The sequence below is a fragment of the Lonchura striata genome, chromosome 1A (genome assembly GCF_050655825.1).
Source record: "Lonchura striata isolate lonStrDom1 chromosome 1A, ASM5065582v1, whole genome shotgun sequence".
Lineage (NCBI taxonomy): Eukaryota > Metazoa > Chordata > Aves > Passeriformes > Estrildidae > Lonchura > Lonchura striata.
This window is the reverse complement of record NC_140741.1, coordinates 14,336,178-14,346,890: the sequence shown is the minus strand read 5'-3', so window position 1 is coordinate 14,346,890 and position 10,713 is coordinate 14,336,178. Positions and strand designations below refer to the sequence as shown.

The 10,713-nt window shown below is 40.9% G+C and overlaps 1 protein-coding gene across 2 annotated transcripts in view; it reads left to right on the top strand.

The window, feature by feature from the left end:
* Positions 1–47: 47 nt before the first annotated feature.
* The window catches only part of MANSC4 (MANSC domain containing 4), a 23,486-nt gene continuing 12,820 nt past the window's right edge, over positions 48–10,713 (top strand). Inside the window, exons 1-3 of one of the 2 annotated variants that reach the window (XM_085568723.1) lie at positions 48–6,875; positions 8,826–9,207; positions 10,553–10,687. In XM_085568723.1, coding sequence (XP_085424849.1) covers positions 8,976–9,207; positions 10,553–10,687 — 367 coding nt within the window. In that variant the 5' untranslated portion in view covers positions 48–6,875; positions 8,826–8,975. Of the gene's footprint in view, positions 6,876–8,822; positions 9,208–10,552; positions 10,688–10,713 lie in introns of both variants that reach the window. The other variant, XM_085568722.1, reaches the window with a different exon arrangement.

The following is a 10,713-nucleotide window of genomic DNA, read 5'->3' as shown; positions in this document are numbered from 1 at the left end:
TGAGCGTTCCGGCGCTGCCCGCCGGGGGGGGGGGGGGGTGCGTCAGGACATCCCCCGGGGCCAGCCAGGGTAGGTATCAGGGGCACGGTGGGAAGGCCGGTGCTGGGCTCCAGGGGACAGCCCAGAGGCGCAGCGATCCCCCCTGGTGCTCCCCTCTCCTGATTTGGGCCGGAATCGCAGCTGCAGCCGCAGCTCTGACCCCTTGCCATAAATGTACCGCTGCAGCCCTGGCCCAGGGGCAGCATTCCCGAGGCGCAGGGAAAAAGCAGAGTGTGAGCGGCACAGCCAGCCTGGTGCCATCGCATCCCCGCATCCCCGCACTACCTCGTCCCTTCCCGGGCGGAATCCCCCGGGCTCCCCCTGCACAGCCCAAGCAGCAGAGGGACTCGGGAATGGCAAGGGCGATGCGTGACTCTGCTCTGACCCTCCTGGCTCCCTGCGTGTCCCAGCGCCTGCTTCGCCCTGTGAAGACACTGCATCCTGTTCTGCTGCTCCGTCTCTTCTATTTAAACTGAGTGCTTGCAACAGTACATCTCACGAGAGAGCTGCGTACCAGGGTTCTGAGTTTGTTCGACTTGAACAAGAAAAGAGCAAATGAAGAACTGAGCCCTGAATTTTTTTGACATGAACAGGGAAAGAGCAAATTAACAACTGAGCATCTTGGGCAAGGGTAAAATGATAGATTTGCTGTTTGCCTTGTTATATTCTTCAAACACAGTAACACTCCTTTATTTTAAAAAAACCCTGCCATCTGCCAAAATAGATGAGAAGTCTGCCATGCCTGTATTCTATTATATGCTGATATGTACTATAAAGATGTTCAAAATATATATTTATCTTTATAAAGATATTTCCTTCAGATATTGTCCTTCAGACCATAGAAAATGTTTCCCTTTAGCAGTAGTGTGACTCATGTCCAGTTTGTGCAGCTTGCTTAGTTTTCAGAGAACTCCTTATTTTCACTGCTCAGAAGGGATTTTTTCTCCCCACTACTAAAACATTTCATATTAGTCTGATTTGTGGGAGTTTTTTCCCTCTCTTTTAAGGAAGACAGGGTTGTTTACTTTCTAGCATTTCCTCTTTGAAATGATTGTGACCCTTTACCACTTTTTTGTTGATCTTTATCTTAACTCTAGCCCTTGGATATGACACGAATGTCAATGTCAGTTACAGGTGTTCTTTTCTGCTGACTTTTATAAAAGCATTTTTTGAGGTGAAGTAGATTTCTGTGCATGTCTGTTTTCCACCTCACTTCAAACATCTTCATCATCTTGTTTTTGAGGGGCCCATGTCATATTCTGAAATCCTTTTCTATAGGATCTCAACCAGACATAAAAGAGATCTCTTCACTAGCTGGGTCACCATCACCTCTCACCTTCTCTTTCCTACTACTGTGTTTCACTGTTTGCTTGGTTTGTGTTCCTCTTTCAGTCTTTGTCATTATTTAATTAACATTCAAATTCCAGGCTCCCATCTTTTGTTCTTAATAAAGCACCACCACATTTTGCTTTTTGAGTTTCTTACATCTAGCTGGAGTTTGTGTGAGCACTCAGCTGTTTTTTTCCTATGCTTCAGGTTCAGCCTTCAAAAGATTATCACACACAAGTGTCTCACCATCTCAGTAGGAGTCCAACTCTTAATTCCTTCTTGTCCTTTAATTCCCACAGGCAGGCATTTCAACCAATTTTAATCATTATTACTCCTGAGGAAAACAGAGATCTCATGGTTGGCATGGCCAGCAAGCTGTCTTGTTGCAATACAGAAGGATTGCCATCTTTAGACATCTGCTTTGGAGTCTCTTATGTTTCATGGATTCATAAATTAGCTCCTAATTGGTGAATGTGTTTTTCCATGTAGTCAGTTATGGTAAATTCAGCCTCAAAGTGTTGACACCACAGCCTGAGTGGATGAAATATTTCTTCTCTGGTTGTATGTTGCCAAATGAGCCTATGCCTGCCACTCTGCCTAGGATTTCCAGTCCTTCTTCCTCACAGTCCATGAGGTTTGTGAATGAGTGGGATCAATTCTGGCATACAGTAGTGTTTTATTATCGGTGCTGGGATCCCTGATGTGGGAAGAATGATGTGCAGAACTCCATGATATCAGAAGGCTAATTAATTACTTTATTATACTATATTATACTAAAACTATATTACACTAACAAGAACTATCACTAAGTAACTAGAAAACCCGTTACTCTCTCTGCTGAGAGTCCTGACACACACATGGATCCAATTGGTCAATCAATCCAAAACACCATCACCAGTATCCCATTAAGAAATCACCTTGTGTAAACAATCTCCTAACACATTCCACATATGCACAACAACCAGTGAGGTGAGATAAGAATTGTTTTGATTCTCTTTCCTCTGCTTCTCTCACAGCTTCTCTCAGGAGAAATCCTGAGAAAGTTAAATCTCTCTCTATTCAGAGGACATGTAAATACATCATTTTATTCCTGCCAGCAAACTTTCGATGGCCATGACTCCCACAGCTTTCCCCAGGAGCTCTCACATGCCCAGGAGGTCAGCAGTACTGAGTGGGCACTTTTACAAAAAGCCTGTTTCCTTACCCAGTTGTTTTTATTGGGCTGATTGTCAATTCTCTGTGCTTTTTCCAGGCTCAGGGCCAGGCAGTTGTGCTAAGCCAGACTGTGCTGACAGAACAGGTCCCTTATTTTTTTCTACACTTATCAGTCAGCCTGTGTGATGTGCTTATAGAGCAAATGCAAATGCACCAAGGCAAGGCCTACTCTTTTGTTCCACTCTTGTGGAGATAATTTTGTCTGTCTTCCACTCTACAGTTATAACCGGTTTTTTTCTAAGATCAATAATAGATGTTATTATAATGGAATCAAAGAAAAGTGTTTCGCCAGCAATCATCTTGATTGTACCTTAAATGAATAAGAAATATATTTTCCAGAGTTGGAACTCTATTTCTAGAGCTACAAAGCTGAAATGTATAGTTCGGAGCCATAAAAGATTTGCATGATCTTTGAAACAAATATGAAGGGCTTTCTATCATCCTTGAAGAACATGCTGAAGCATCAAACTTGAAAACGTCATGGTAGATTTTAAATCTAAAATGTTTAATGAGTTTATGACAAAAGAACATGTGCTGAAGAACAAGACACACAGAGGGGAAGACAAAGGTAACTCTGCTCAGCATTTCAATATCTGTCTTCTGGACTTTGGCTCCTGGGGCTTCAAAGTGTTTTAGACAGTTCAGGCCTCTCTTTACAGTACCTGAGAGACAAATTGATACCAAGAAAAAGGGTTCTCAAGTGCCAGCAAAGGGACTGTGCAGACACCAGAGTGTCAGTAAAGGCTCTCTTGCTCCAGGGTTGCCTTGGCTATTTGTGCTACATAATTTTTCCCTGTCTCTGTTGCCTGAACTATTTCCTTGTAGTTAATGTCTGAATTTGTTCCAAGACCAAAGAGAGATCACTCTTTTCTTTTAAAAAGAAAATAAATGGAAGAAACTTTTTTCATACAGCAACTCCATTGTAATAAATCATTCAGCCATGACACAGAGAATCTGAGCCTTTCTCTGCCTGGGCACACATTTCTTGTAGCCCCCTGACTTTCCCAACATAGCAATAGCAAGGAATCACAGAGACTCAGGAGGAGTTACTGCTACAAAGACAAGAAAAGTGAAGCCAGGGAGACACTGCCTAATACTTGAGGACCAGAGAGTAACATTAACCTGAATGATCTGAGGAAAAGACCACACTGAGTAAAAAAAAAAGTGGAAAAATAGAATTCCTTTCAGCCTTATTAGTCTAAAGTGTGAACTGGAACTGAATCTGGGGCTATTTAAAGTATCCATCCTATCTAATATAAAATATAAAGTGCCACATTCTGCCCTCTGAGACGCCAGGGAGTTGTACTGCACTGCCTGGGAACTGTGCATTGAGTAACAGTGGAATTACTCAGAATGGGAATTGGTCTTTTGAAAAGGATTTTCCAATTTTTGCCATTGTTCAGTATTTTCCCTGTCACAGGATACAAAGTAAGCATATATGGAACATAGGAATTATCCTGCAGTATTTCAGCATTTAAAAATTTCAGTGTTCTAAAGGATCTTGGCATTTCTGAGAGGAACTGACCAGAGCATAACTTTACTTCAGCTGAACTCTAGCATTTGTGAAGGATGACCTGCTAAATAAAGTTAATTTCTCATTTCAGATGCAACAGCCAAACAAATTACTTCTTACCCAGTGCCATTAGCAATGCTATTAAAAAAAAAAAAAAAGCAAGCACTCTTATTTCTAATAGCTCTTGCTCAGAGATTATTCCCTAATATTTTCTGTTTATTTCTTCTACTTTTAATGTGCTGTTTATTTATTCCTTGCAATAAAATTATGTTGCAGCAGTACTGAAAAGATACTTGGAGTGGCATGTTTTTTGAAAGCAGATTGTTTATTATCAAGTATTTATTAGTCACATCTGAGTGATTAATACTAAATAAAGTATGTGCTCCTGAGCTCTGTCTGAGCAGCAAAAAGGCCGTCCCAAGCATCTGTGTGTGGTGGGCATTCCCTGTGGATCATGAGAAAGTCCCAGCACCAGACAGCATAGCAGAGGTGGAAGAGTGTAAATCCTTGCAATGGCCTTCAACCTGATCCATTTCTTAGACCACAGAGCCCTTAAGGAATTTCCTTGGAACTCCCTCGGCTGAATGTTCCCTGACAAAATCTGAATGGGGGTCAGGCTGCTGGAGTGCTCTGTCTGTTGCTATACCCCCTGTTAGTGATGTTTGCTCTGCACAAATGCATTGTGCATCCACAGCCAGGGATTTCTTGTGCAGCTGTGCCTGAAGGAGATTCAACTGGGTGCTCTTAAAACAGCAGATATACTTTAATCCTGGTGCAGACAGGCAGTGCTGAATTTTAGTACATAATAATTAGGTAAAATGAATGGTAATCCACATGGAAGACTTCCACTCAGTATCCAGCTCTGTAAAATTCACCACAAGATTGAAACTCCATCCCCTTTGCCCAATTCAAGTTCTGCCATAAATCAGCATCTGTTCGTTAGTGTTTAATAAACATTGTGTCCTTTGTCATAAAACTTGGCTCAAGTAAATCTGCAATGCCACTAGATATATATTTGTGTAAATCTAATCTGGCTAAGACTTGTATTGCTCTTTGCTTGAACACACAGATCCCAGCCTTGGAGCAGAGGTTTGGCCAGAATTAGTCTGGAGCCAAGCTCCGAGAGAATCTCAGGGCCTGGCAACTCTTGGAAACAAGGGTTTAAAAAATGGTTTGTATGAAGCCCCAGGGAGAGAAACTGTAATATTTCACCTCTTTTTACCATGTTGCTGGGATGGGACTGAAACCAGAATCTTTGGATCCAACCTCAGAGAAGGTCAGAGTAATTAAAAATGTGATACATTGCTCCAAACCAAAACCTGACCACTAATAGCTGTCTTTGACAAAACAGTTCTCTCAAAAAATGCTGGTTTGTTGGACTTTAGATATTTTGCAAGAGAGTTTTGATTTCAAGGAAAATTTTAAAGGAGAAAGAAAGCAAGCACATTATTTGAATAATGTCAAAGACTTGGTTTGATTTTTTTCCCTCATATTTACATTTCATTATTTCATGATTCATTACATTAGTCTTTTATAACTTTACACCTTAACAGAGTTACAGTGACATATTCTGAAATTATCAATATAGTTGGCTTACTTAAAACTTAGACCTTACCACTACTATAATAAAGGGAAAATACATGTGCAAATCTCATAAAAATGAAATAAAGATTATTTTAACACAGGCCTGAAATAATTTTACTTATTTGGAGCACAACACAGGCAGGGAACTTCATGCTGATGTCACATAGGATTACGCTGCACATTTCATTAAATTCATTACTGACATTCACAGGAGGACTTGGGCAGGTTCATACCTCACCTGGGAAACTGCTTGAGTCTCACTTCTCAGCTTGTCACCTTCCAACTGCTCTGTCACACAATACCTGGAAAAGAGAGGGACTCAGTGTAACCCATTGTTGCTTTCCAGTGCCTGAAGGGAGCCCACAGGAAAGATGGAGAGAGACTCTTGACAAGGGATGTAGTGCAGGACCAGGGGGAATGGCTGCACACTGACAGAGGGAATGTTTAGATGGGATATCAGGAAGAAATTCTTCCCTGTGAGGGTGCTGAGGCCCTGGCACAGGGTGCCCAGAGAAGCTGTGGCTGCCCCGTCCCTGGAGGTGTCCAAGGCCAGGTTGGATGGGTCTTGGAGCAACCTGGGATAGTGGAACGTGTCCCTCCCCATGGCAAGAGGGTGGATATGGGTGAGTTTGAGTTCCCTTCCAACCCAAACAATTCCACAATTCTACAACTAAATAAATAGATCCTTTCTGGTCTTTACATATTCTGAGTGATAGAACCATATATTCCATAAAAGCTAAATGTAGTTCCAAAACTCAAGACATGTCTATTACTTCATATGGAAAATTTGCATGCTTTTGTTTCTGTTTGGCAAAAAAAGAGTTAATGCCTGATGATGAATTCTTTGTGCTGGGAAGCTCCTGGATTGTGCCATTCTCACTGCTGGCTCAGGTGGGAAACTTCAGCGACTGTTTCTGATTATAAGAAGGATCATGAAAAAGATCATTTTGTTCCAGTGTGGCAGGTCCATTTATATCTCTTTTACTGAAAGGCCTGCAAAAACATTCACATTCTCACAGGAAGCAGGCCCTCCTACCTTTTTGTTTTCCAGGAGGAAATGTGAGGAGTTGGATGAAAAGAGTTCCTAAATAACATGAAATGCTGGTCTGGTACTGGCCACAGACTCCCCTGTATCGGTGGCAGCCTCCTGGTCCCTCTTTACAGAGCACATGGAAAATCAGCTACTAGTTTACAGGTAAGACTTGGGCATTTCCTTCTTGCAAAATGTCTGTGAATTAAAATTTCAACACTAATTTACATTTCCCATTGAAGAGTCAAAGTGAAATCAAGGGGAAGCTGGCAGAAGACCGTGAAATTTAATAGAAGGTTTCTGTTTTTAAAGGAAATTGCCTAAAGAAGCCATTTATTTACTTGTTTTAATCACTTTATCTTTCATTAAAAAGAAAGTTTCCTTGCAGTTATTTCTGCTTTTAAAATTTATCCAGGAAAAGAGGAGGAGGAAAGAATACTTTTCATCTCCCTGTTAAATGCTTACCCAGGTTATTCAGAGTCTTTGAGGTTTCTCTTTGTGGAGATATGGGAAGAGTAGGAGTGAGAAAAGCAATTAGAAATCAATATTTTTGCATGCAAATCTTACAGAACAAAACAGATCTGAAAATCATACTAATTTATAATACAGAACGTAATGCCAAAATGCAGGCATGTCTATCAAAATTTTGAGTGTGTTCCAAATCAAGTGATACCTTGGGATATTTGGAAAGCTGAAACAAATATTTTTTAAAATGCACTGTCAATAGCACTGGTGGCAATGATAGATAAATGTCTAAAAGCTTCCCTGTGCAGTCCACTGAGTGCAAGCTATCAGGTATTTTAAAATGTATTTAAGGTTTTAAGTGCTGATTATCACAGAGATGTAAATATCAAACTCCAAAACTAAGTAAAACAACACAAATGCCAAGAGCTGCTTTTCAGGATAGAAGCTTGAAGAATTACCCACTTACCCTCTCTCTAACAGTTTAATTCTCATATTCCCCACTATAGGAATTTATTTGGAATCCTCCTAATTATAGTTCCAATGAATGAAATAATGCCTTGGCCTTGCTATTACATCAACAGGGGTTAACCTGCTTTGGGCTCCTTTATTTTCCAGTGAGCTGTGTAAGGAACAAAATATTACACCTGTCAGTTCATTTTCTAACTGGGTACCTCGTTTGGCGAAAACAAGCATCATCTGTAATGACTAAAGAATTATTATGAGTTTGAGGCTTTCCCCACTCCACTTAAGTGATCTACACTTCATGTGGAAAGGAGGAAATTCCTTAATCTCAATCTTGAGGGGTAAAAACACAGTGTAAAATATTCTTATATATAGACACCATATTATATAGACCAAATTTTTATTGCAAACTGTACTTCTACCTAAGTCTCTCAACCTCACTATACAGTCCACTGGGTTTAAATCAACTCATGTATTGTAATATTTTAAAGCTTTTCTGTATGAAAAACGTAATGTGGGAAGCAGGGATCAGACTTGGTTCTATTAAGAAAAAGTTGCGCTTTTCTATTAAGAAAAAGTTTCAGGTTTCAGAGCAGGTACTTGAGGAATCATCTCCCTGTGTGTCAGCTGTGTTTTCCTTCTGACAGGCCTTTTCCTAGCAGAAAACCTTGTATGGACTGCTCGATATTTTTAAACTTATTAGGGGGAGAGCACGATCATAGCTTGAGTGGAGGTTCCAGCCCTCTCCAGTCATAGAGTCCATCTGGTTCTAGATATTTATAAATAAAATTTTATTATTCTTGCAATCAAAATAGTGTAGAAAGGGGAACAGATCACCTCTGGCTGGAGTTTCATGTGTTAGCATAAGAAGGCAAATTTCTGCAGTCACCAGGTAACTCAAAATGTTCCGATCCTAGACAGAGCTGTTTTTCTGTACTGAGTGCATTCCTGAACAAAGTGAGGTGGAACAAGGTGCTGAGCTTGCCGTTATTCACCAAATCTCAAGGCTGCCTGCGTGGTTTGGTTTGAGGACAAGAGGCACAAAGAGGGTACCACAGAAACAAGTTCTCTGAATAACTAAAAACAGCCTGTCCCTTTTGTCTCAAAACCCACCTCCAAGTTAGAGAACAGCAATAATAACTCTTATAATCTTTTGTAGCTCATTAAATGTCTGCTTTCTTTCAGCAGCTGCCCGAACAGCACCATGGGCATTGTCTGGAGGAGACCCTGCCCTGGTTCCTGCCCCTGGCAGCATCCTCAGCCCTCCAGGGACAGTCTGTGCAGCGCAGGTGCAGCTCTGGAGCAGAGGGCAGCTCCCTGAGAGCCTGACACGGGGCCATGGCTCTGCTGCTGGCAGCGGTACGAGTGACGCTCCTGCTTCTGGGTCTGCCTGGGGTGTCCCAGTGCCTCTGCTTGCCCACTGCCTTCTACCAGAACTGCTGGATCCAGCGCTTCCCAGGCCTCCTGGTGGACCTGCGTGAATCCCAGAGGAGGGGAGCCCAGCTGCTGAAGGGTTATGCAGAAATCTCCCCCCAGCAGTGCAGCAGGACCTGTTGCCTTCTGAGGAACGGTCAGTGCCTGTTGGCAAGATTGTGGCACACATTAAACCCCCCATTTTGGGTAATGTTTCTATAAACAGTCCTTCACTTGAAGAAGAAATAGAGGAGGTGGAAGGAGGATCTATACATTTTTTTTTTTTCAGGCAGGAAAGCAGAGGCACATTGCAACTGTTGTCCCATAGAAAGAAAATTGATAGTATGTATTTTTTCAGAAGACTACACTAGGAACACACTAAAAACTTAGGGTCTGCTTTGAAATTTTAGATCTCTGTTACAAAGCCTGTAGGCAACACCAACATTAAGAGAGTAACTTCAGTATTTATCCCCATCTCTTCTGTGGAGAACCAGTGCCTGCAGCATGGCATCAGACTTAGACATAGTGAGAGGGAGAGCAGAGGAGACAGTTTGTCCTTCTCTGAAATACTCTTTTCCTGGGAGAAAGCACTGTCTTATTCCATGTTTATACCATGCAAACCAGGTAACACTAAAGTTATAGCAAAAAATAATATCAGTTATTCAGCTGGCCACTCTTTTCTCTAGCCTGGTAAACTCAGGCCCAGAGTAAAAATAAACAAAAATCATGCTTTATCTTAAGCCTTGTACTTTCTCTGTATCACACTGCACTTGTACTCTACAGGAGTGTACTTTAGAAGGATACATGAATTGCATGACTTTGGTGCCTAAATTTTCAAAACTCTCCAGACTGGAAAGGGGTTTGGGTATTGTTTTGGAGGATGAAAGTGAGGTACCAGTTACTAAAAAAAAAGTCAATATAAATTTTGATGGTATTTTGAATTATGAGCAAAAATATGACCTTCACAACCTGACAGTGACATAACTTTCCAGCAGCAATCCTGGGAAGAATCAAATTCTGTCTTAAATAATGTGAGGTGAGAGAAATTACATCCATTTCACCAAGGTTGTTTCTATCTCAACAACAAACTTTTTCTCATATCCCCCCACATGGGACTGGATACTTACAGAGATAATAAATGGTAACATGAAATCTTCTTTTTATAATCATATATAGTCAAACAAAATTTGTTACTATCTTAACTAAAACAGAGACATTAGAGGGCATTTCAAAGGGCTTTAAATCAGTTATTATTTAATGAGATACAGAAGTAAAACTCATATGGCTGTTTTAGTCCACATGTAAAGTAAGAATATAAGTTCTCTTTTGACTGTATGCTCAATTAATTTATATGATAATGAGAGAACCACAGAATCTGGTATCTCTTCCCACAGGATCTGGGCCCATATAATGGATTTCTCATGTTAAAAAACATCATAACATGCAAAATGCAATGGTCATTCTGCTGAACTCAATTATTTTTTTTTTTTTATGGGTTCCAGTTTCTTGCAATCTAGCAGTGTTCTATCATGGAGTCATTCATGAGAACAGGAACTGTCTGCACATGTCTTGCCCAGCTTTGGAAAGCTGCATTCTAAAGGCTGGAGTTGATGTCATTTTGTATAACATCACAACAGGTAATTAAGCATTTCATTTATAAAGG